The sequence below is a fragment of the Coffea eugenioides genome, chromosome 3 (genome assembly GCF_003713205.1).
Source record: "Coffea eugenioides isolate CCC68of chromosome 3, Ceug_1.0, whole genome shotgun sequence".
NCBI lineage: Eukaryota > Viridiplantae > Streptophyta > Magnoliopsida > Gentianales > Rubiaceae > Coffea > Coffea eugenioides.
In genome coordinates, this window is record NC_040037.1 from 1,609,128 (window position 1) to 1,635,846 (window position 26,719).

The following is a 26,719-nucleotide window of genomic DNA, read 5'->3' on the forward strand; positions in this document are numbered from 1 at the left end:
CTTGCCAATCAAATTCAAAATCACACCCACATCATTCTTTTCTTCGTTCTGTAAAGGGGAAAGCCAAACACACTCACACACTAACTGTGTCTCCTTCTTTCGGGCCAACAGCCACTGAGAACGCCGAGAAAATGGTAATGTCGTAGCTAAATTCAATTTCCATGTTCGTATTTCCGTTCGTATCAATTGATTTATCTGTTTACTCAGCAGAAATATCTCTTTTGCTTCGAATCTGCTTCGCACAAATTAGCTTCTAGGGTTTGGTTTAATTTCCTTATATTTGCTGCAAATTGTTGTTCCATTGTAAGCAATGAATGATTTCTGGTTGTAAAATTTCTGATTTTGGTGATGTTTAATTTTGTTGCGAGTATGCTTGATCTGTTATCTGTTTTACGCTGTACGTGCTTTTTGGTTTTTCCTTTTACTTTTTTAGAAAACGCTTAGGGATGAAACAAAAATTAGGGACATGGATGGGGTCTCTATGTGGCTACTGGCTACCCTTCTAGGAAGTATATGGTTCCCTGCTCAGTGTTTAGCTGCGCCTGGCTCATTGTGGTGTGGCCTTACCTTCTCTTTCCGCATTGTTGTTCTATCAAAAAGGAAAGTTAGGGGCACAGTTTAATTGGATTTTTTTCTTTCAAAGGAAAGTGATAGATGCAATAATTCTCGAAATCTGGAAACTCCTTGTGTTTTGAAGGAGAACTTTAAGGTTTGTTTGGGTGGAAATAGTATAGATCGATTTCATCAGCTGGTGTACCTGCGTGTTAAAAAGATGATTGGGTATTAAATGTACTATTTAGCCAAATATGAATGACTGGGTACTATACACTTTTGTGGGGTTTGAACTAATAATATTAGAAAGGACAGGTTTGCTATAAAATGTTATGATTGATTTCTTAAGTCGATGTATCTAGATTTCAAAAGACGATGTTGTGTTGTTTAGCATGGATATTAGTCTTTTAACTAGTAACGAAATTAACTAAAAAAAAAGAAATTACCTCCAACTAGTTTGTGGATGAGGAGTTATTTGAAGTTTCTTTTTTCTGTGGGGATTTGCTCTTTAGGTTATTAACTTATTTTGGTTGTCAAAAGGAAGATATTGACCAACTAATTGAAGCTTTTTTATCCCATTTTATATGGAATGGTATTGTGTTTGACCATCTTGGTGAAAAAAGACGGGAAAAAAAGTTGGCAGCATAAGATTTGTTCTGAAATTTTAATAGTTGAGATGTTGTCTTGTTCCTAAATGATAGTTTGAAGAGTGGATAACAATCTTCATTAGTCCTTAATAATTATCATTTTTTTCTTTCTACAATAAGCACACTCAACATTGTCACTGGGTTCCATGATTTCTGATTCATTCTTTGGTTTCCACCTGAGAGATAGTGGTACCTCTCTGGAGGAATCATTACGTGGGACCTTACCAGCATCATAATAGATGTCATTGATAAGCACACAGGTATTGTTTTGTAATATCATACTCTAAAATTCTAGATAAGTATGGGGTCTGACATCTTAAGCGTTATCGTCACTAGTGACTACATATTTAACTGGATGTGCTGTTGCTTTGAAATCTGCTTGTATTGGTGATAATAAGGTCGGCTCGTTAAAATTTAGATGATGCGTTTGTACCTTTTGATTGCTATAAGATTCAAATTGAAAGAACATAGAACTCATGTATGATGTAACTTAAATCCAAAGAAATGCCTTTTTATGGCCCTTCATCTGTGTAAATTATACTGTGTTCTTTTGCTGGCAGGATGGGCATGATGGTGATGCTTCAAAGCAAAGCACTGCTGATATGACTGCTTTTGTAAGCATCCTTTCTCTGTGATTTATCCTGTGTTGTGAAATTTTGTTTACGCTAAGAGCATTCCTACATTTTCAATATCTTGTGATTACGTATGGTCTTACTGGTTGTCAGTTACTGTTGACTAATTTTTCATTCTCAATTCTGGCGGCGTATGTCTGAGCGTTTGCTATCTGGCTGAAAGTTATCCTTATTATGCAATATCTGATATTGTCTCTTTGTGCTAGTCGCTGACTATGTTTATTTTTAACAGGTACAAAACCTTCTTCAACAAATGGTATGTCTGCATCTTCTTTTTTCTTCTTTATTGTGGTCTTAGTTTCTTTATTATTTTCATTTCACTCTGAATCTGCACCATTTTCTTCTTTCTATAGCTTTGGGCTGTAATATATTTGTTTTAGTCATGCACAAACTTTTAAATAAGCTGTGTTGACACTCATACGCCATTTCTATTTCAGCAATCCAGGTTTCAAGCAATGTCGGAATCAATTATTACAAAGAATATCCTTCCATTTTATCCATGTCCATTCTGTTGATGAAATAATGACTTTGATATCTTTGTCTTATAAACTTCTCTTAGATGCTGTATATCAATTTAGTTAAGTGCAAAAGTTATCTGTTGTCTGTTCTAATATCTTGCCTTCTTTGCTTGGAAATCTATTCATTAACTTCTCATGTAGTTAAGACTATAGCATGCAGCTCCCTCTTGTTATGTGGTGCCAGCATTAATCTGTGATCTCCAAAGGAGGAAATACTGTTCTTATACAGTAGGTGGAGATTTGCAGTCAAAGGGCAGTTTGGACCTTTTGCTTTGTTGTTGTCAAAGTTGCATGAGTAGTTTGTATGCCATACATGCACAATAATAATTGTATTGGACATTTCAATACTTTTTCTGATTTTTTTTTTAGAGTTTACATGGTAATTATAGTGTTTTAAGCAATTGAATTTGGAAATTGGGGTTGTTGTTAGATAGGCCCCATTACACCTTGGTTTCTTCATACGGTGTCAAACATTGAGGCACTTGGATGGACCAAAAAATGTGTTACTGAAGTTTGATTGTCTTTCTTATAGTGATGTTGATGTTTTTGGTAATCACTGTTTAAATACAAGATTTAGAACTCTTCTAGAATGCTATCATTAAATTCATAGATGCATTATTCCCGTGAAGAGCTGAATTTGTCATTTAGTTATAGAAGAAAACAAGGAAAAAGAGGAAACAGAAAGGGGGGGAAACGAAAACTTCTTAAGTTGATATATGCCAGTTTACTTTTTATTTTGTGCCTGCTGTCCTCCAAATGTGAAGCAGATTTTGCTTTCATCCATCAATGAGATTCAGGGCCTTAAGGCATGCATTTTCTTAACCATGTTTCCACTTGATGAGATGGGCAACCGGATTGATGAGTTGGAACAGAGCATCAATGATCTTAGAGCTGAGATGGGTCAAGAGGGCTCTCCATCTCCGTCAGCACAGCCGAAGTCAAAAGATGAGCCAAAGTCAGCTGATGATTCTGCTTAGATTGAGCAATGACATGTTGCGTTGGATATTTGTGGGTTGGTCATGATACTATTAGTTGGAAACAGTAAACGATAATTTTGTGACTACTTGGAATGCCTAATTTCATCTGCCATGGCATTCTCTGCCTATCATTGTACCAAGATATGGAGTGCCTTCTGGTTTGCCGTTTTTATTCCTTAAATCTGTTTGTGAATCGTGTAGAACTTGAAAAGCGTTATAAGAACTCATTTGGTTGTTTGTTCTTATAAATATCGAGAATGACTGAGTTTAAAGTGCAGCGCCATTTAATACAAATGGTTTCTTTGTACTGGTAGATAGTGTACTTTTACACGTGCAGCTGCAAATCCAAGCAACCTGGCTGGTGGCAACTTGCTGAATCCCATAAATTGTGAAGGATCCAGGTTCTACTGCAAACATCCCATAAATTGTACCTTTTTTTGATCCTGAAAGCTCTGAAAGTTTCCAGCTCTGTAGGCCTATCATGCTGGAAATGATTTTGCAGTTAGTATTAGTTCTATAGTTGTGGGACATAAAATGTGTGCCTTAAAACCCGGAGCATGTGATGGTTGCCATTGGTCAGTTGATAAATACCGGTTTTCCTGATTTTAATTGAAGGAAATAATTGATAGCTATGTGTGAGGTTTCTCTTTGTTCAGGATATGACAATGACCTTAGAAATCTGTCGGTGACTTGTGTACTTGATGGTTTTTTCACTTTATTAGCTGTGGTATGCGTTCCGACTGCTAATTTTTGGTTGTATTTCAACTGAGGTTGGTGTTACATCATTTTTCAATAGGAGGGTTTAACTATGGGGAGATTACTTTTCTGTTTTGAACACAGATGAAAATCATGAAATGGCATCTCATTATCCATTTCATTAAAAATCTGTTACCACTACCAACTCAAGTAGTAATATGATATGAGTATATGAAACCTACTAATTTAGTGCTTGCTATGCCCATGCTTTGTTTCTTCGAGGCTGTGATGCTCCCAGTCCACGAACTGTGGAATTGTTATTTCTCTTTGTTTTTAGTCCTTGTTATTATTCCTTTATTGATCATTGTCCTGAATTCGTAGCACCTCTTTTGGAAATTGGTCCTTCAAACCATTATTGCCGGTAAATCAGAAAATCTTCTTGCTAAACTTAGAAAGTAAATGAAGGTCTAGATATATTGCACTGTTACAGAGAGGTCTATCTTTCATCAATCATCATTGGGCGAGTGAGTAAACTGCTGGTTTTTCTTACCCCCACAAAAAAGTAAAATGCTGGTTGCGGCCTCTCTGATTCTGTCCATACGAGTAACCCATTTCATTCATGGCAAATGATGTTAAAGTTGAGAAATAGGAAGAACCTGGGAAAAATGCAGAATACAGCTTTCTGCTCAAGAATTATGGAATCCATCTAGTGGGATATGGTTTTCAATTAGTCATTGGTCCCGAAAGAAACCGACCAACACTCACAAATCCCAAAATTGAAAAAAAAAAATAAAATAAAATTCACCACAAAGTAAAGGAGGAAGCAGAATCCTTTAGATCTTACGAATTGCATATCCAGCGATGATTTCCCCATCTATCAGAATACTATATACACAGTCTCTCCCTCTCTCTATTCCTATTCTTGTCGCGAATTAAGCCACACTACGTGAACGGAGAATTTAGGATAAATTGGTTCTCCTCACTACATCAGTTGATGAGTGATGGTCATAAATTATCAAATATTTCCTAATTACAAGAGAAAAAAAAAACAGAATGACCAATTTTTGTTTCAAAAGGTAGAAATTTTATGACAACAAATGTATCCCTCGTGCCGTAAACGAGAGAAACTGACAGGCAAAATTATGCTGAGGAAAGCAACAAAGAAAAGTAATGATAATGCAGAAACAGAAACAGCTGGCTCATTCCAAAATTAAAATAATAGTAATAATTTAAAAAATAAAATTAAAAAAAAAAGCAGCAGTAGACCATTTAGTAGGTAGCGCAGCAATAAAATACTATTATTGTCATGAACAGATAGATATGCCCGTGACCAATCCATTTTTGAACAAGGTCCAGAAACCACCGGAATTAGTGAGGCTTCACCGGCGGCAACGGGTGATGGCATTGCAGCCTCGGTTGTAAGGATTCACCGGACGACCAGGTCGGCAGTTGTAGTAAGAGTAACCCCGTCTGGAACATGGTACTCTGTCCCTCGTCAGCGCACCGTAGCTAATGTACCTTCTCCTCCAATACAAAATGCGCCGGTTGGTTTCTGAGTCCATCTCCAGCTCCCCCTGATCATCATCTTCTTCTTGCTCACTCATCAGGCAGCTCTCAATTGAGCCCCCATTGCAGAACGACGCCGTTGAGGCGGTCACCGCCGGGAAGTAGTAGCTTAGCTCGTGGGACCCACTTGCTGCATCCCCCACGGCCCAGAATGATACCAGCATTGTCGCTGCAAACAGGGTTGCTGAGATCAAGAAAAGCCCAGCACTTGGCTTCACCATTCTGCTTTTGCTTTTCCTGTCTTTTTTCTTTGCTAAACTTGGGGTGTGGTCTGTGTTTCTGGGTTTTTTTTTTTTTTTTTGGCCTTCTCTGTTTGCTCTTGAAGGCTCAAGAGAAGTGAGAAGAAAGGAAAAGAGTCTTGGCTCTAGGGAACAGGAGAGAGAAAGGAGGAGATGGAATTATATGGGAAATTGGACTTTGAGAATGACCTTGACGTTATGATTATTTATGGACCATGCCATTTTTTTATTTTTTTACTAGCAATTTTATTAGTATGTTGTTATATTTTTCACTTTACCTTTTCATGATGGCAAGCCTTGAGACTTAGAAACAAATGAACCGGACCGGAAAATTTTGATCTGCAATCTCAACTGAGAGCTAATTTGGGTGTAAAATTAAGAACCTATGATGTGTTCAACTGGACTTGGAAGTGTTTTAGATCCTCTTTTACCCTTTGGAATTTCTCTAGCTATCTATAGATATATATATATATATATCAGTTAAATGAAGGTATAATGTTCATTAAAAATTGTATAAAATTTAAGAATTATGCACCGTTAATACACTCACTATTGTGTCTGCTTATGTTAAATGATCATTTTGCCCATTTGACAATGGTTCAGTAGGCAAATTTGATTGGGAGGAAGGAGGCATTGCAGGCCACGATGTGCTACCTTTAAGCTATATAAGCTGTGGACATTTATTCGGGTTGGTGTAATACTCTACTATGAGGTTTAGAGGATGAGATGGGGTCAATTTTTTAAAGAAAAATTGTTACGTTTTATATGAACACATTTTTTAATCATTTTTTTCTTTTATATATACCAAATTGTTACAATAATTTATCTATAAAAAGTTTAGAAAAATGCAATCCAAACAGAGATCGAAATGTCTAGCTTAGCATGGTTCAAAGTGCAAAGAAGATATGGTGTGGATGATGATTTTTGACGGTGGATGGATGCAAGGGTGGCTCCAATTTGGAAAAATCACGGAAAATGCAATCCAAACACAACCTGTAGCTTTTCATATGATCACGAAGTAAAAGTTCATTCAATCATGCATTGATTAAATGTTCCTTTTTTTTTATTTTTTATCTTCAAACTCTATAGCCAAAAATGCAACTACCATAATAATATAATATAGCTGATGTTTTAAGGTTATTATCCTACCTGCGGCAAAACAAATTTGAAGCAACAAAGTAGCAAGAGAGACAATTCATTTACTACTAGATGTAGATAATTTTGCTGCAGAGTTCTAGTAGAATTTAAGCAATTCATGCTTTGAATTGACGCATCCCTCCTCAACCCCAAGCATTTACTATAAAAGCCTAATTTTGCTGCATGGACTTAAATTCGAGCACCGCTTCCCCATTACGCACGCCATTCTCTATAGCCTGGTTGGATCTTAATTGAAGCCAGCCCAGATTGTATCAATCATCTGTGACCATTTTACCATTTCCGCGTATTCTTTTTCCTTTTTTCTTGGCTGAAGCACTACCACATACGTTTTGAAAAAGTCTCCTGTTTACAAAAAAAGCTCATCACTCAGTTTAGAGTTATTCTTTGTGTCTACAATTACGTGTGCCATGGACGTGATTTGGCAAATCAACAAGCTCCACATACTACACCGCATTGTATTAGTCAAATCATATCGATTGAGTTCCACTCGTCACCAGCTGTCAACCACTTACTCCGTTCCCTCTCTTCTGGTTTACGGTAGGACGCCACTCGCTCACATGTGTAATTCCACTAAGAGTGAATGGCCCAAAAGATCACTAAACTATTAAAAATGGCACCCTTTGATCACCAAACTTTTTTTGTGGCCGAAAAGGTCACTAAACTCGCAAAAACTCTCCAGCGGAGCCATTTTACCGAATTTCAGCGGTTTCTCATCCGGTGGCATAGGCAACGTGGAATGGAGGAATATAGTCAAGGGGCAAAAATGTCTGAAAGGTTATTGGAATAGGTGAAGCCATAGATTGTCTCATTCCCAAACCACTTTTGAACCCATATATTGACTTCGTCTTCTCCGGCGGTAAAATGGTGGTATCGTATAGAAGAGAAAGGTTGCATGACGGAGCGCTCTTTTCTTATGATATTTCGAGTTAGAGTTTTCGATCCCTGGAAAGGAATGGGCAGTCAGAATATAGGGATTTTTTCCAGTCGCTTTGATTCGACCTTCTATCATCGGGGAAGCACTATATACTATGAAAGCCCTTGACTCCGCTGATGCCGACATGCCTCTTTTGGGCAATTTTCTAGTCACATCTGGAAAGAGGAGTCTTTCCACTCAGATCAAGAGTCTGGTTCTTCTGCCCTTTAGGTAGGCAGAATTGACCTTCCTTTACCTCATTCCATAGATTTCAGAACGCTTTCTTTGTATGCGGTTGGTAAATCCCTCCTAGGTTACTTTTCTAAAGAGCTTCCCCTTGATCTCTGACCATCAATATAGGCAATTCAATGTCTTTGGAATCCAATAGTGCCGAACGCGGACAGTCAGCCACAAAGAGGTCCAACTTCCTTAAACGATCACCAATACCAACTTGGAAATCCTTAAGCTGCTGAGAAGAAACAACCTCCTCGCTGGTATTATCCACAGATTTCCTTCTACCCCGATCCACCATACCACGTGGCGATAGAGGAGTTGGAGATTGAGGTGCAGAAGACGACCGAGTTTTCTGTAAATGCAACCACACATCATCTGAAAGATTTTCCAGCTGCGCAAATTTATTGGGATAGCACAGCACTCCCTTCAACGGCTGCCCTCGGCAACCCACTGGTGACGGATGGGAGCACACGGCTGCGGAAATACAAAAAAAAAGTATCATTCTGTTCTTTTCTTTTTCTGTAAAAGAAAAAAAACATTTTTCTGGGTAAACATTTTTTTTTTTTTTGGCTGGGTGTAGTCATTGGAACTGCCAAGACTCTTTCCAACTCAGCTAGGTGGCTGGCGAAGGAAATCGAAGACTGAGCAAATAATGGGTATGGCTCGAGAGACCAAATTGAGAAAGCAGTGATGAAACCTATGGGCTCAAAGGGTCATCGTCGTCGGAGTTGGATGTTGGGTCGGGGTTAGTGGTGGGGCGGATAGGGATAGTAGGGAGGTCGGAAGTGACGAGACAGAGAGGAGAGTGAATCTCGGTCACAACCAGTAAACTTCTACGCTGGGTCAAATTGAAAAGTGAAGTGTTCCCAGCTAGTAAACTTCACCGGAGAAGATGAAGTGAATGTCGATCAATTGGTCAACTTTGGGAATGAAACAATCTATGAGTTCACTTGCCCCAATAATCTTTTGGACATTTTTGCCCATATCAGAATATTTATTCAACTCAAGACCCTTGTAACCGGATGATTCACCGCTAAAATTCGGTAAAATGACTTCGCTGGTGCGTTTACGTGAGTTTAGTGACTTTTTTGGCTACAAAAAAAGTTTGATGACCAAAGGGTGCCATTTTAAATAGTTAAGTGACCATTTCGGCCATTCACTCTTCCACTAACGAAAAAGATATATGCCTTCCCTCCTGGCAAAAGAACTATTGGGACTTACTATTAATTAGTTAGGCTGCAAACTAATCAAACTACTCGTATTAGTCAAAGTCGAGTTTGAGTCGAGTTTCAACTGCTACATACTTAATAAGAAGGTAATTAAGTTGAGCAATGCATTTATGACAGAAAAAATTAAAGTCCCGGCACTGGTCGAACCTTATTGAGCAGTGCATTTATAATATAATTTATAATCATTTAGTATAAAATTGTGAAAGATTAACTAAAAAAATCAAGTTCAAAAATTCAATTGAGATTGATTAAATTTGATTGAACTCATTTTGATTGAACTTGAGTTTGAATTCGAGTTCAAGTAAAAAAAAAAAAAAAATTAAGTTCAAACTCGAGTTCGACAAGTTCAAGTTCAAGCATTTTTTATTCGAGTGAAGCAACTCGAATTCGACTTGATTCGGTAACAAACCTCTTGTTAGTAGATGTTTTGTGGCTTTTGACAAAAAGTAAAACCCAAAAATTTAATTTCCCTTGCAGCAGCTGAAAGGTTTGACTAATTAGTAGACCATGTCTTAGTTAATTAGCAAGGCCATTCTCTCATTTCAAGACGGGATCCGTGTGGCACAGCCCTTTTTCTCTTTTGTTTTTTCCCTCGAGAATTAGCATATAGAGGATCCAATTTGTCAAAGGAAAAAACAATACTAATAAAGAAAGTTTGTGGGTAGCTTTTGGGCTGAATTAGAAAGTTTTCAAGCACACAGACAAGGACAGGTATTGAACTATTTGATGCCGAGGCAAACAAGGCCTTCGTTGAACTCATCATTCACTGGGCCAGAGTTCCAGCCCGTCTATTCTTTTTTCTTTACGAGGGTTTCCTTTCCAATACCTAACACCTGTGGGTGAACCAAGGAGTTTCTGGTCGAATTAGATCCAGTTATGTGCCGTCCCCAATAAAGCTTCGGGGGGCGGGAAAGACTTTTTCACTATTGGGTAACCATAGCCCCAGTCACAAAGGTTTTTATTTGAAGCAACCGAACTCTTTAGAGAAATGTGTTTTTACAACTTGGGGCTCATAACATAACCATTATTCATCAAGGGCTATGGTAACCATTCAATGAAGTCGATAAGAACCTTTGTGAAAAGCAATGTTTTTAAATCTGGATCAGAAAATGAATTGGAAGAGCTTTTGGTTTGTGATTCGCTCGATTCAAAGGTTTAATTAGTATTTTTTTAAAATTATTTTAATTTTAAATAATGTGTAAAGATGTAATATTTATTTTAAAAAGTAAAGAAGTCAGTAAATTTGGCTTAATCATCCAATTTTTATTGGTTTAATTAATTTTTGATTAAATTTGACCGGTTCAATTAAATTTTTGGGGTCAGCTATTGAATCAGATTGGAGACATGACCAGTTGACGGTTCGACCGGTCAAACTGGCCAAATTTTCAGATCACTAGTACAACAAGCAAGAAAGAGGTTGGTTGCTTTTAGAGTTTGTTTTATTTTATGACCTAGCAAAAATTATATTACTGAGCTAAACTGAAATTATCTATACTTGTTGTACATAAAAGCAAAGATAATTTGAAAATCAACCTTAATCGCTTCTCAAGCACCCCTAAGAAACAAATGTAGGACGAAGACATTACCAAAATTCGGAATGCTTTCAAGGTTTCAAACTAAGTGCTACTCCTACCATATATGATAATCTATAGAAGAAGAATGCAAATTTTACACGACCACGAATTTTGTCCTTATATGGAATAAATTAATTTAAACAGAATTTTCATCCAAAAATTTTTTTTTTGTCTAAGCTGGAGAAGGATAGACTGATGTACTCCCCCCAAATCCGAAGACAGCAGAACTAGTTTCCTGACTGTTCCTTCATTCAATTTTCTAGGATGGCATCTTTTTCTTCTCCATTACTTTTCAGACGTTCACACAGGCGGATGCATATATTCATACCACTTGCAATAACCAAGGTTTTGACATCAATAGTTGTGAATGGTTTATGGTTAATCTACAACTATACATCTGCACTTCAATTCTGCAATATTTCAGCTTAGATCTGTCATGTAACATAGCATTTGTATCCAATGATGAAGTTTAACCAAGGTCATGATCATCAGCACTATTGAGTTTAGCAACACTTCTTCATGAGAAGATAGGATCGAAAAGGGATTTCTAAAATAGGAGAATGATTGATGGCAATCTAAGTTTCGAGCATTGTTTTGTTTCTTGTCATTCCTCAATCAACCCGATTAACTTCAGTCTATACCATGGTTAATATCTGCATCCCAAGTTTAGTAGTCCTTTAATTATGATTGCAAAATGGAATCAAAAGAGTTGGTGAAGCCGCGGTTTGTGTTGGATGACCAGCTAAGCATTCTTAGCATATTTTAATTCTAAAGTTAACAATGACTTGAGGAAATCCTGTGGCAGGCACACGCCTTTATCTGTTTATTATTATCTAGAGAATTTTATAGTCAAAGCAGTTTTGCCAAGCATCTCTCCGGTATTGCCTGTTCTAGCATTTCTGCGGATCTTAGCTTTCAACTCAAATTTGAACTCTCCAGCAAGCATGCTATAAATTGCACTCTCCAAACCTTGTGAACTCCGCATCAAACTCAACATCGCTCTCTTTATTTCTCATAATTATCCAAGAACATTAGCTTAAGTTTAATTAGACCTATATACACTTCAGCATACTAGGATTAATCAGCTTCACTGGGAAAAAAAAATGGCATATCCGTTCACTTGTTTGACAATTTTTCTTGCAACTTTTTTGAGCTATTCAGCAAAAGTTGCATCTTTGCAAGTGGGCTTCTATCGAAAGACATGTCCATCAGCAGAAGCTATAGTGGAAAGTGTTGTAAGCCAAGCATATGCTAATGATTCAGGGATAGCTCCTGCTCTCATTAGACTTCACTTCCATGACTGTTTTGTCAGGGTAATGGATCTTAGATACTACGCATATGGTTCCTTTTTTTTTTCCCCTTAAAGGGGGAAAAAAAAACTAATGCATGCAGTTTGGTTTGAATGAATAGTTGCAGCCATCTGTGCAACTACATGGCATCATTCATGATTGTGGAAACTGTTATTTTAGTGCTACTTAGTAAAATACTTCATCGTAATTTGCAGGGTTGTGATGCATCGGTTCTTCTGAATTCAGTACCAGGAAATGTTGCTGAAAAAGATGGCCCCGCCAACTTTGGTGTACAAGGCTTTGAGTTGATTGATGAGGCCAAGGCCAAGATAGAAGCTCAATGTCCAAATACAGTTTCTTGTGCAGACATTATTGCCTTTGCGGCTAGAGATGGTGTTTCCAGGGCTGGTGGAATACACTACGCTGTTCCCAGCGGGCGTCGCGACGGAACAATTTCACGAGCCTCCGAAGCAGCTGAAAATCTCCCGATGGCAACTTCCAATGTTACAGTGCTTACAGAAAATTTTGCCAGAAAAAGGTTGTCATTAGAGGAAATGGTAACACTTTCTGGTGCTCATTCCATAGGCGGCTCTCACTGCTCGAATTTCGTCCATCGTTTGTACTCATTCAACTCAAAATACTCGCAAGATCCATCTCTTGATCCTGCTTATGCAAATTACTTGAGAAGCCAATGTCCAAGAATTTCCCCAAGTGCTAGCACAGGTCCTAATCAGGTGGTGTCATTTGATCCAACAACACCTGACCGACTTGATAATCATTACTATAAGAATCTGGAGAAGCATAAAGGGTTGCTGTTTTCTGATCAAGTCCTCTGGACAACTCCTTCAACAAGAAAGATGGTGAAGAACAATGCAGACCATGAAAATTTGTGGGCTCGGAAATTTGCAGCTGCTATGGTGCGAATGGGCTCAATTGAACTCCTCACGGGAACTCGAGGAGAGATAAGGAAGAACTGCCACTTCGTAAACTTTTGACTTAGAAAAATTCCATGTTTCTTTGGGGTGCTAATTGCTTTTTCTGTTTATTTTTATTTTTATTTTTTTTAACAGTCATGTGTTGCTTTCATGTATATTGGAATTAGAAATAAATGAGTGTGTGCTTTTGATGTACTTAATTGGAGGATTTTTGCCGTTATCCCGAGACATTTACAATAAATAAATGCTTCATTTCTTTTTATTCATACTTAGGTTCTTTTGATAAAACTGAATCTGAATACTGAAACAATTAATTTGCTGAATTTTAAATACTGAAAAGAAATATATGAATGTCTGAATTATAATGTTAAACCTATTTATACTGTTTAATAAATATTTATAACTGAATGCTTAATAAATTTAAGTTGACAATTTTGCCTTTATATCTTTTCATTCAAAAAAGAAATAGAACCTATGATTTAATTAGTTTAAAATTGTTAGGTATGAAAATAACAATATTTATTTTTAAATCAAATTAATATAAAAGATGAAATATATTATATGAGGAGTGTGGAGAAGAAGTGAAAGTCATGAAAAAGGGAGAAAAGAGAAACCTAAACCGTTAGATAGAAAATATCAAGTTTTTTAATTAGACAAGAATTTTGAATATAATTAACAAACAAGAGTAGATTTGATAGATAAGATAAGATAGTTGAAATAATTATATTGATTCTTATCAAAATTAAGCATTCAGTTAGGATTTTTGTGCTGAAAAAAGTGCACACAAGTTTAGCACTGCTTAATAAATTCAGCACATAGATTTTCATTTATCAAACACTCAAAATATCTGAATGTCTGAAAAGGTTTAGTTTCAACACTTTTTTATATTATCAAACAACCCTTAGTTGCTCATTATTTTTAAATAACCTTTTGTTGTCGAAAAGATCCGATTTAGTGGCTAAAATTGAGGTCACACAATTTAAAAATCTTAAAATTTAATCTCATTTTCGTTCATCACTTTTTAAATCCACACCTCTTTTCTACTTGAAAAAAATAAATTTAATACTAAAAAAAATTTTTTTTTTTCTTTTTTGGGGTTCTAAGGAGAGGCAGGCCATCTCATTTATCTCAAGACTAAAAGCCTAGGTAGCAGGCATGGCGTTGCCACACCTATCTTCCCACTGCGTCTATGATAACTCCTCCTGCTCCGGCGTTACTCGGGTTTCTCCTTGCTGCCCTTTCCATATTTACTTTAAACAAGTTCAGTAGAGGGCTCTTCCATCTGATGAACCTTTCTTCCCCATCCATATTAGCTTTAACCCAATTACTATTTGTTTTCTGGTCATAAATGGTAAACCTTTCTCACCCATCCACGTTTACTTTTACCCAATTTTTAGTTTTATTTTTGGTCATAAATCACTACTCTACTCTGGCAATTACCTGTCACGTTTGCCACCAACAAAAGTTTCACTGTACTCGAGATTCAAGAAAAACAAAAAGTATTGCCCAAACAGGTTAGGAGCTTGTGATAATAACTTACGGCAACATCTTCATTCTTCACTATCTAATGATCCAAACAGGTTAGGAGCTTTTTATTAGCTTTTTGATCAAATCGTAATCATAAAATTGGTTGATTACAAATTGTTCATTTTGGCATTTATGCTCCAAGTTCAAACTATAGGGCTATTAATGGGCGATTTGATCTTCTCAGACTTGTCTCAAATATCATTTTGCTACAGTTATAAGTTATAACCCCACGGTCTTTTTCTTTCTTTTCTTAAACAAAATTGTTCATTGACAAAATTGTTCTGTCGTTGTTTAAGTCAAGTACTAACTGTCTCTTAAAGTTTTCAATCGGGCCCAAGAACGATGCAGAAAAACATTAGGGGTCTAGGTGTAAAATGGTAAACTAATTTGAGGCCCAAACTTAAATATTAGTTAAAACCAGCAACCCAGCCAAAAAGAAAAAAATAAAAGGGATAATTTTAGAAACCTCCCCTAAAATTTTTGACAATCACACTAGCCTCCCCTTATGTTTATAACTATTATACAAACCTCCTCTAAAATTAAGATTTTGATAACAAAATTAGTCCAATTAAAAAAAGTAATATTAAAAAAATACTTTAAGGAGAGCGATGAAACTTTTATTTCATAAATACCCCTTATGCATGTATATAAGATGTATTACTAAAAGAATGAAAATAATTAAAAGTTAGAAATAATTAATATACACATTTCACCATTCACAAAATTCACATTCAATAAATTAGACAACACAAATAAGCAACAAAATTATACTAATGATCACAAGATTCGATAAAACAGATTAATCATCTCTTTTGACATGATGTTTGCTATAATTCTTGTGATTTTAAAAAGAAAAATTTTCAAATTCTGCTCTTCTTTTCCTTCCTTTTTCCTTTACTAATATTTGATGATTAAGTAATTTGAGCACTAATTAATGGAAATAAATGTTGAAAATTTCTTTAATGATCAACGATGACTTGTAATTACAAAATACATCAATTGATATATCTAATGGCACTATTTTGTGATTGATAAAATTTGACAATGACCAGAAATCAGTTATACACTATAAGAAAAAGGGTTTTGGTAGAAGAAAAAACACAGGCAAAAAAAAAAGTTGTTCATGAGGATATTTTCTTTAAAACTCTTAAAGCTATAAATTTTGTCAAATAATTTCGTGGAAGTAAAGGAAAAAGAAAAGGCAAAGTTTGAAAATTTTTCTATTTTAAATCACAAGAATAATAGCAAATATCATGTTAAAAGAGATGACCGGTTTGTTTTGCTAAATCTTGTGATCATTAGTGTAATTTTGTTGATTATTTATATCGTCTAATTATTAAATGCGAACTTTTGAGTGGTGAAATTATGTAGTAATTGTTTCTAATTTTTAATTTTTTAATTCTTTTACTAATACAATTTATATACATGCCAATGACTATTTATGGAATAAAAGTTTTATTTTTTTCCTTAAAGTACTTTTCTAATTAGATTAATTTTGCTATCAAAACCTTAACTTTAGGGGAGGTTTGTATAATTGTACAAAAATTAAGGGAGGCTGATGAAATTATTAGAAACCTCATGCTAGGTTTCTGAAATTATCCCAAAATAAAAAGAAAAAAGCGTGATCTATTTAAGGAGCTCCCGTCGCTCTAAACCCTAACCCTCACGCCGCAGAGCTAAGATTTCCTCCTCAATTGCCCGCCACCGAATTCTGCTGCATTTGGCCAGGTAAATCGGAAGTATTTCCGATTAGAGTAATTTCTGCTCTTTTCCATTGAACGAGTAGTAGTATATGTATGTATATATTTGTTTGTACATTGTAATTGCTGGTATATGAGATTTCTAGATGAAGTCTCTGTAGTTTGCGATAATCAAATCCATGATTTTATTGTTGTTTTATTGGTTGACTGTCAGGGAAAAACTTGATAACTAGTTTGCTAATTGTAATTTTGTTGTTTGACTTTTTCTTTTAGTTTTCGCTATGAAAGAATAAATTTTGCCCCCGTAAAAGGAAGATTTAGCTGTTAAATTCATCATTGGATGCGTTTTGCCGAGATATTTCTGTTTTTCGTTTTCGTTTGAATTGAATTTGTGGCCTGGGAGAATATTGTAATCTCATTGTTGTTGGATGAATGAAGATTTGGGGATTTAGTTTTGGTAGTTTTGTTTTTGAAAATTAAACTCTGGACTTGTTCCGTGTATTGATAACGAAAGTGTTATGTGTGTTTGTACTCTGTTTTCAATCCAGACCCAGAAATGTGAATTGGCATCAGATACATGAAAAAAGCGATACTGTGTCCCATTAATCTTTTTAATGAAAAACGTGTTAGTGTGTGTTTTCATTTTTATGTGTGAATGTGGATAATTTGTATGATTCATCTCTGCTAATGATTTTGAACTCTAGACACTTCCTGTTTGTTTTTGGCACTTACAATTTGAACTTCAAACAGGTTCTTTGACAAACTGTTGCAAAGATGCAGAACGAGGAAGGACAGAACATGGATCTTTACATCCCAAGGAAATGGTAATTATGCAGATTTGTCTGTTTATATTGCATTAGTTTTGTCTTTTCCATCCCACATTATGGTCTAATCAAAGGTTTTCTGTGGGCTGGGCATTTTCTTATTCATTTTGACTTTGTTGGTGTCATGTAATTGCAGTTCCGCTACAAATAGGTTGATCACCTCAAAGGATCATGCCTCTGTTCAGGTCAACGTTGGGCATTTGGATGAGAGGGGCATCTACACTGGCAACTTCTCTACTTTTGCTCTCTGTGGTTTTGTTCGTGCCCAGGTTGGCCTCTTGTTTGTAAATTTTGAACACCATTTATTGTGGAGTACATACCATTGAAACTGACTATCTGCTTTTGTATTTGGGATTTGAAATATGCTGATTCATTTTATTTGGACTTTTTTTCTTCTTCCTGCCATGTTTGTTGATCATTATTTGCCTACCCTATGTGCTTCTCTGATACAATCCATTTGAGATTTTTAGTGGAGCTTACTGTTGGATTTCAAATTGGTTTTTGCTAGTTTCTTCCGAGACCATAATTGGTGACAAGTATGTGGAATTTTAATGTGTTCATTAACATAACTTTGAAAGGACTGTAAATGATATTTAAGGTTCCTTACTTCCCCTCCTCCCACAGGAAAAAGGTTCTTTTTTTTTATTTTTTGTTGGTTAAGACAGAGAGGGGGGTGGGTGGTATAAGGTAAGATAATGTATGCACTTTATCCCGTGCTTGAAATTGGGAGACAAAGTATTGTAATTCTTGTTGTACTAACCAAATTGGTTTGAAACAGTGGACTATATTTTATTAAAGAGATTTTTGTGCTACAATATACACATTAAGTGGCAGTTCCAATTATCCTTTTGTCAATATTTACAGGCTATTTATTACTGCTTTCTTTTTAGCCATTTTTCTAAGTTAAGTGCTTAACTTGGCAGTGAAATATATGCATTTCCACAATTTCTCTTCTTTGTTCTTTTTCATTTTCTTTTCTGACAGTTGACATTTGTTGTGGCTTCTCTTCAGGGTGATGCTGACAGTGCCCTTGATCGTCTTTGGCAAAAGAAGAAAGTTGAAGCTCGTCAACAGTAGAATTAGACTATAATGAGATTTTGCATTGATCTAAATTCCTATTTTGTTTAGCAATTGAGTGAATTTTCTGTTTTGGAACTGAGATCTTTTCTGTTGTGTACTATGCCAACTTTGGCCCTAGCTTGAAAATTTTAAGGCTATATCTTGAATGACATATTCAGCTGGTGAACCTTCAGTCATGGTGTTAAGGTTCTGGCAAATGTTTTGCATGAGAGCAGCTTGGCCATGGTCAATAGGCAAATGAATGATAACTGTGTGAAACAGATGTCAAATTTCTATTTGTAGTCAAACCTACAAGCGCATGTCTAACTTGTCGAAATAGGTTGACCGAAACATGCATTCCTAAACCAGTAATCGGTTTGCAAAATGCACCTCAAACTATTTGTAACTACTATGGTGCACTGTTAGTACTAGTGCACCACCCGCCTGAACCCCTCAGTTTTCTCTCAAAATCGATAAGGTTGCAACACATTCGAGCAACGAGCTGTCTCCTATGAATTGGTAAATTTAGATGGTAAGTGCTATAATTAATACTTTAAGGTGCAAATAGCAAAATGATAATGGTTGAAACATGCAAATTGCATTTGACAGAAATAATTGGAAGCTGTAAGTGCGCTTAGGGCGAAATTGCAAAATTGATGCCGTAAGCTTCAGCCTGCAAATCCAATAATGCAGTGTCTTAAGAAGGTTCAAAGTACAAATTGGGTGGAGGTCTGATTTTATCACATAGCGTGTAGAAAGGAATTGGGTTTATCAAAGTTTTCCTCATTTATTAAAACAAATCAAACTTGAACCATCATTTCCCTCGCTCGGCTCAACTAACAACAGATAGAAACTCCGAAATCATCAGCAAAAACTGGGTCAAAAGAACAAAAAAGCAAAGTCAATATTCCTGTGGAAATCCAATAAGCAATTGTTCAAGTAGCCTGTCGTAGAAGAAACCCTGTTCAAGCTTTTATTGTAAAGTTGAAGTTGGAACATGTGGTTTGCTGGAACAAGAGTGTTGAGCTGAAACCCAGCACGGACCTTGCCAAATCAAATTGCAGTAGATTATCCTCAATCTGGTGCACCCCTATCACAATTGAAGTCCTAGGTTCCACACCTCCATCTACAAATCCAAGACACAGTACGTCCTCCTTCACTGGAACCATTGAGTTTACACCAAACATCCTCCAAGATACCGTTTTGCTTTGCAACACAAAATCTATGGTTGGAACTGGAGGACCAACTCTTGTGCTAGGTAAATTGCTCGAGTTGAAGCATGCTCCGAAAGGTGCCACTGCCTTCACTCTGGGAACTCCAGCAAAAGCTTTAACAAAAGCTTTAGTAAAAGCGTTGTAGATGGATGTCTCTAGTCTAGTGTAAGGATCAACAGTACTAATCTTTGTACCCCCATTTCCTTCCTTGATGGTTAACAGCGTCGAATTTATCGACACAGGTTTTCCATTGATTTTAATGGATTTCACCCCAATGAAGTACTCCGCAGAAGGCTCCCCTTCAAAAGAAGTACCGGCAGTGCTGACAGGGTTGATGAAAAGTGGGGTGTAAGTGAGTGATTTGGAAATATCTTTACCAGGGAGAAAATTGTAGGGGCTATCGCCAAAGAATATAACCCCGCGGGAGCCTGGACAGATAGCAAACTTTCTTTTGATGCTGAAGGCACTGGCTAATTGAGAAGGAAGTCCAACTTTTCCCCTTCCAAGTCCAGCAATCCCCTCAACTCCATTAGCTAGACCTTCCAGGAGAAATGTAGAGCCGCAGGCGAAGAGCGCTTTAGAGGATGAAACAATTTGTCCCGGGTTCGATCCATCAGTAGATTGCAAAGAAACAGCATCTTGTGCAAGCTCCCCAGTCGTGCTACTTTGGGTTACAGCGTTGTACGGGAAGAGTGAACAAGTGTTTTTGTTGCACCCCGGTTTAGGACCATTGAAGCAGTCCCCACAAGAATGAAAATCTGCAAGTGAACATTGAGCTGAGCCGCAATGCGCGGGCCTATAGGATGAACTAACATATCCCTGATCGCAATCCACCCACAACGACTGGCCACCAAGATCTACAGTTAGTTTCACTGGGACTGAGGGGGTTCCTCGGCTGATATGAGTGATGTACTGGCCGGTGGAGGCATCCTTGGCTAGTGGAAGAACAAGCGCATGCGGTTTTGAAGGGCTTGTTTTGGCTGTGGAGGAAGTGATTAGGAAGAACAAAACACAGATGGAAATTACAGAAGAGAGCAATCCCATTGTACGTGATGAAAAGTAGTTGTTTGATGGAAAGTTGGGCTTTTTATAGATGAACGATGCGTTAGAAGTTTGATTATTTTAAGGTTACCTGAGATGAGAATTTGAAAAGTTCATGTGATTAATAAGCATGTCTAATAATGGTGGATGAATGATTAAATATGCAAATTTGCACGTGGGCATGTACATGTGATGTGTCTCCATGGATGCTTCAGAGGCCGAGCATGGATACTTTACAACTCACTCGTCAACTTTGACAACGCATGGGCGAAATTTGAGTATGGTCAGTTTAGTTCTAAAGTCTTTCTTTATATTGGATTAAGCCGCTAACCATCGTACACCAAAAGTATATTTGAACGTACAGAAAGCATTGTTGAATGAAATTTATGCAGTGATAGTTCAAACATCCATTGTCTCCAAATGTTTGAAATTGTCATTATTTTAACTCTTTGTGAACGTAGAATTTATGATGATGACATTTTATTTATGGGCTCTATCCTGGTGTAGCCCGCAAAGTTTTGGTGGATTCGCTGTTTTTTTAGTACGTGGTAGGAAAGTTATGGTATATTCGACTTTCATGGGAACGTTTGTTAGGGGAAAGCAGGTTGTTGACAATTTTTAAAGATGAAATGATTTCAAGAGAGCTTGTCACTTTTCTTGATAAGAGTTTTTTATTAGTGTAAAAAATTATTGTTGCCATCAAAAATCATGTGAATACTACATTATAGAAGTCAATTATTGTCCGGGATACATTGCTAGAGTATTAAGAATGAATAATATATAAATTTTGTGAGGCCCCAAGTAACTAGTAGGGTGTAGCAAATTATTTTGTCATGTTACATAGTTGAGGGAATATTTAGTGATTTTCGGCTTTTTTTTTTCAAAAAAAAGGAAACTAATTTTTAGAATGCAAAGAACAATTTAAAAAATGGGATTACTTTTTTTTAGGAATGGCAATGCGGGCATCCGCCCCGCGGAGAGAAGTAATGGGGTAGGGGTGGGGACGAGGGGAATTTTTCTTACTCCTTTTTAAATGGAGCAGGGAGCGGGGGACGATAACCACGCCCCATTCCCCACCCCGTCCCCCACTTCAATTTATTAATATAAATAAATGTAATATATTATATAATCTAATAATAATAAATTTAGAATATTTGTTAATTAAACATAACCTTTTTCTATTTCTATTCAAAATTCTAATTGACATTTGACACAAGCATATTACGCGTTTTATGAGTATTTTCGGATGTTATCTATACAATCCAATTGAGTTTATTAATTTTCTTGGTGTTTTATTTTAACACTTTTCTTATTTCATTTTTTATTTTTCGCTTTTTGTAGCTCTGTATTTTATTTTATTCTTTGCATTTAGTTTTGATTTATTGAATAAAGGCTTCTAGAAAAAAAAACCAAATTATCACCTGCGAGAGAGGTAGAGCGGGGGCGGAGGTGGAGGGAGTTTTTGGGCAACAGAGCGGCGGGCGGCGACCCACCCCGTTGCCATCCCAGCCCTACTTTTCTTGGCTTCCTCCCTCAGCCTAAATTGAGAACTCAACCCACGGAAAAAAGCCCAATTTGTGGCTTCGGTTTTGTCATTGAAACTCAGCCCTGTTTTTGTAGCTTTGCGTCTAACAAAGGCCCAGCAAAATTATATCTCAGCAGATTCATTTCTTAGTGGAATTTCTCTAGCTTTACTGTCTCATAATGTATTAAGCATAATGGTTGGTTTATATACAAATTACATTATCCTGAATTGAAGGTCGATATATTTCACTTGAAATTTTTATGAAAACTTTCATTCTAAATTTAGTCTACCAATGGAAATTTGTCACGTATTATGTGTTTGTAAAATGATATTTACGGTCCTCAATAATCCTTTGGCACTCCATTTCCTTTATATAGTACCAGGAACAATTATTGGCATGCAAATATTACTCATTTTTTAATGAAGTAGTAATTTTGTGATAAGTTTTGTCACAAAATATTATCTTTCTTTTGAAATTTTTGTGTTATGCCATGACCAGAAGTTACAAAGGCATTGAAGTTGGTTGTGTGGCTCTGAGGATTGAGACCAAGAGTAAAACGTTAGCAAATATATAATCTTATCTTGGCCTCTAGTGATACAAAATTTACTCTCCAAGAGGGCACACCATTTGTTTTTCATTTTCAATTGATCCATTGCGCTATATATAATCGTTTATGCAGAAATATTGCACTTGTACCCAAGTATTACGTGTTATTGCATACATGACTGCAAACAAATTGGCATCTTTTTCTATCCCGACAACTTGAATTCGAGCTTGATTTGATTTGATTTGAGTTCGAGTTCGAGTTTGAGTTTGGTGGCATTTTAGGTCAATTGACCTTAAATGATATAAATTACAATTTTATGTAATTTTAACCACGCTAAATTGAGAAAACACAAAATATTTCAACTTGCAAGGATCTAATTTAGACAGAACCATAGTGGCCCAAGTACAAATTTCTAACGTTTAGAATGCTCAATTGAACTATTTACAAAGTTCAAGCACTTACATAAAAAATTTGCTTTATTTGGCCATAGAAAAGCCTTTGATTGAGTAGTTTTTGAAGAATATTCAAATTTGCACATATATAAAGATACAAGATGCGAGAGGCCAATCGAAGGAACCCTCCAACTTCCTAGTCACTCGCCAAACAACACAAAGGGAAGATAACAAAAGCCGGGCAAAAATAGCAACATGTGTTGTGATCTTGGAATTTATAGCACTATCTCCGTAACCTCTAAAATCTAACTCTATTTTTTTTTGCTATTATATCTCTAAATTTGTGGCATATTTACCCATGCTTTAGGGATATTTGTGTTCTAAAATCTCAAGTGATAAGCTAGTGCATGTGAGTTTACAACTCTTTCAAGTTCGCAGTGGCTGAATTTTGACTTAGAACATTATGATCTTTAACTTCTATTTGGCTGGTCTCATCCGTCGCCGATATCTTTTATCTTTCCTAGCAGCTTTTGTCTGCTTCAACACTCGGAGTATTTATAACCATTAATGGAATGGACGCAATAATGTAGGACTTCCTCATTTATTCATCAAAATAAATGACAGATTACTTCCATGTACTGAAGGGCGACATAACTTATTTACAACAAAGAAGTTATGAAAAACATATTCATTCCAGCTAAATGCAGTCAATACCAGAAATATTTTTTGTTTTAAGTTTTAACTGATTCAATTTGATTTTATAAAAGTCTGTGAAGAAACAACTTCTGCACCCTACTCCCAGCTGCGTTATATGGATCCCAATGCACATCCAATTTATTATAGTATGGCACGTACAGGATTTGCATGTTATTTATGATTACAAGCAAATTGGCTCTCTTTTGCAGTCCCAACCAACTTTCAGTGGAAATTTCCATCATTATACATTAAAAAGGTAATAGCAAAATAAAAATAGATATCTATTGAAAAAGAAATATAAACACACAGATGCAATGGCATTGAGAAGTCTTCAGTGGAAGAAGCCCTCTTCAAGCTTTTGATGTGAAGTTGAAGTTGGAGCACGTGGTTTGCTGGAACAAGAGAGTTGAGCTAAAACCAAGCCTGGACCTTGCCAAATCAAACTGCAGCAGATTATCCACAATCTGGTGCAGTCCAATCACGATTGAAGTCCTGGGATTCAAACCTCCATCCACAAATCCCAGGCACAGCACATCCTCCTTGACCTGCACCATTGAGTTTGCACCAAAAATCCTCCAAAACACGCTCTGACTTTGCAAGACAAAGTCAATGGTAGGAGCTGGAGGACCAACTCTGGTGCTGCCCAACTTACTGGAATTGAAGCACACCTCAAAAGGTGCTACTGGTGCCACTCTAGGCACCCCTGAAAATGCTTTAGCAAATGCACTAGTAAAAGCCTTATAAATTGATCTTTCCATCACGGTATAGGGATTTACAGTACTGATCTTGGTTCCACCGTTCCCATCTTTGTCAAAAATCTTCAACAATGTCGAATTTATTGCCACCGGTTTTCCGTTGACCTCAATGGATTTCACCCCAATAAAATACTCCACTGATTTCTCCCCTTGGAAGAAAGACCCTGCAGTGCTAACCGGATTGATGAAGAGCGGGGTGTAAATGAGCGATTTGGAAACATCTTTACCTGGGAGAAAATTGTACCGGCTCTCACCAAAGAATATGACCCCCTTGGAGCCCAAACAGATTGCAAACTTTCTTGGAAAACTGAAGGCACTGGCTAACTGCGAAGGAAGTCCAATAGGGCCTCTTCCCAATCCAGCCATTCCCACGACTCCTTTGGCAAGACCCTCAAGAAGAAAGGTAGGGCCACAAGTGAATGCAACTCTCGGGGCAGAGACAATGCTGCCAGGATTTGATCCATCGGTGGATTGCAAAGATACAACGTCTTGTGCAAGTTCACCACTAGTGGCCGTGCGAATGAAGGGGTTGTATGGGAAGAGTCCACAAGTGTTGTTGTTGCACCCTGGCCTCGGGCTGCCGTTGCATTGGCCACATGCCTTAGAATTGGCAAGGTTGCATACCGCTGACCGGCACCTGGCTGGCCTATAAGATGAGCTGATGTAGTTTCGGTCGCAATCCACCCACAAGAATTGGCCTCCCAGGTCCACGGTTAGTCTTATTGCGACAAGCGGTGTTCTTTGGCTGAGCTGAGTGATGTATTGACCGGTTGCTGAGTCTTTGGTTAGTGGAAGGACAAGAGCACGGGGTCTAAACGAGGTTGTCTGAGCTATGGAGGGAGAGATCAGGAGGAAGAAGAGACAGAGAGGAAATATGGAAAGATATGCCATGGTACTGATGCAAGGGAATAAAGGAAGTATGGGGTTGATTACTTGCTGTGTAAGAAGAAATGGATTGTTGCATCTTTATTTATAGGTGAAGAGACTCCTAGCTGTTTCCAGTTTTCGTCTTTAAAGATGTACTCCACCAGTTATTTAATCCGGTCAATTATGGATGAATCAGCCACGAAGCTTTCCTTTTAGCCCTTCAAACTAAACTTTAAAAAAAAAAAAAAAGCGTCTTATTCGAGTCCCTCAAACTCAAAGAAACAATGATCTTCTTGTTTTCTTTTGTTCCCTTCAATCTTTTGAGATATTGAACATTGTGCAACCGAGATTGTGTTAATTTGACCATTTGCACATTATTGATTGGAAATGCATTATTCAAACTATATATATATATATACATTCTACAAGCAGCAAGCTGAATTGAGAAGGAGATATGGTACTTTGACTTGCAAGGATCTGATTTACACATACTTATAAGCCGAAATACAAGTTTAATTTACCACATTTAAAATGCAAAAAGTTATGATTAAGCAGGTTTCGTGGACAGCGGTAACACCTTCCACCGGTGACCAATAGGTCCCAAGTTCGAGTCTCTGTTCCGCTGGATTCCTCCGGCCACATATCGTGCTTGGGTCGGGTTGGGGCGCCTGGCCAGGCCGTAGAAAATTAGTCGGGCCCCGTAAGAATTGATCCGGACATCCCTATGTAGACAAAAAAAAAAAAAAAAAATTTCGTGGAATATGCAAAAGTTGCATGTGAAGATAAAGTTGTGGATGATGCTCCAGAGGTCATGACTAGGAACTGGGAACCTTCCAACTCACTTTAATCCACTAGGGAACGTGTTAAAAATTAGAATCCAATGGCTGAAGTTTGACTTCGAATTTCCATGCGTGATCTTTTACTTCTACTTTGCTGATCTGATCTGTCACAGGGAATTTTACCGGCGTTCATTGGATACTGTTAGAAAATTTAATAAGTATTTCATTTTATAATTCCAATTACCTCGAAAATGCAAAAAGCAAGAGTTCAGTCAAAATTTGGAAAGATTACTGCTATGATTTGAACAATGATAAGCATATAAAGTCCTTCCTGTCGGCATTCACTTGTTCTTCTCTCTGAGTAATCGGGGCAAAATTATTCGCTAAACCTGAAAATTCGTCATATCCGATATACAAATTAGGATATCAGATTTTTATTATTTGATTGGGTCAAAAGAGGTCGGGTACACGCTAAGATGCGAGGCGGGTTAGGATCACATAATTAAAAAATTCGCTGGTATCCGATCCGCCCCGCATATATATATTTTTTATTTTTATTTTTATACACACAATATAAAATAATAATTTAGAACTAAATAAATAATTTTATTGAACAAATTGCATTACAAATAT

General features: G+C 36.9%; 6 protein-coding genes across 6 annotated transcripts; 3 read left to right on the forward strand and 3 right to left on the reverse strand.

Annotated features, from left to right (window-relative positions):
- LOC113765769 (heat shock factor-binding protein) lies at positions 1-3,620 on the forward strand. The gene is made up of 5 exons (XM_027310018.1): positions 1-134; positions 1,760-1,813; positions 2,064-2,087; positions 2,269-2,311; positions 3,184-3,620. The coding sequence occupies exons 1-5, from the start codon at positions 132-134 to the stop codon at positions 3,324-3,326; spliced, it is 267 nt and encodes an 88-aa protein (XP_027165819.1). The 5' UTR covers positions 1-131; the 3' UTR covers positions 3,327-3,620.
- Positions 3,621-5,066: 1,446 nt separating this feature from the next.
- Positions 5,067-5,993, reverse strand: LOC113764769 (protein RALF-like 33). The gene has a single exon (XM_027308754.1). The coding sequence runs from the start codon at positions 5,807-5,809 to the stop codon at positions 5,402-5,404; it is 408 nt and encodes a 135-aa protein (XP_027164555.1). The 5' UTR covers positions 5,810-5,993; the 3' UTR covers positions 5,067-5,401.
- Positions 5,994-12,038: 6,045 nt separating this feature from the next.
- Positions 12,039-13,219, forward strand: LOC113764938 (peroxidase 5-like). Its single transcript, XM_027308982.1, has 2 exons — positions 12,039-12,248; positions 12,440-13,219. Exons 1-2 carry the CDS (start codon positions 12,039-12,041, stop codon positions 13,217-13,219), a joined length of 990 nt encoding a protein of 329 aa, XP_027164783.1.
- Positions 13,220-16,332: 3,113 nt separating this feature from the next.
- On the forward strand, positions 16,333-18,550 carry LOC113764990 (40S ribosomal protein S21-2). Its single transcript, XM_027309039.1, has 4 exons — positions 16,333-16,414; positions 17,137-17,210; positions 17,347-17,479; positions 18,222-18,550. Exons 2-4 carry the CDS (start codon positions 17,161-17,163, stop codon positions 18,285-18,287), a joined length of 249 nt encoding a protein of 82 aa, XP_027164840.1. The 5' UTR covers positions 16,333-16,414; positions 17,137-17,160; the 3' UTR covers positions 18,288-18,550.
- Positions 18,551-19,042: 492 nt separating this feature from the next.
- LOC113766852 (basic 7S globulin 2-like) lies at positions 19,043-20,527 on the reverse strand. The gene has a single exon (XM_027311012.1). The coding sequence runs from the start codon at positions 20,525-20,527 to the stop codon at positions 19,235-19,237; it is 1,293 nt and encodes a 430-aa protein (XP_027166813.1). The 3' UTR covers positions 19,043-19,234.
- Positions 20,528-24,018: 3,491 nt separating this feature from the next.
- On the reverse strand, positions 24,019-25,385 carry LOC113765111 (basic 7S globulin-like). The gene has a single exon (XM_027309171.1). The coding sequence runs from the start codon at positions 25,329-25,331 to the stop codon at positions 24,036-24,038; it is 1,296 nt and encodes a 431-aa protein (XP_027164972.1). The 5' UTR covers positions 25,332-25,385; the 3' UTR covers positions 24,019-24,035.
- Positions 25,386-26,719: the final 1,334 nt, after the last annotated feature.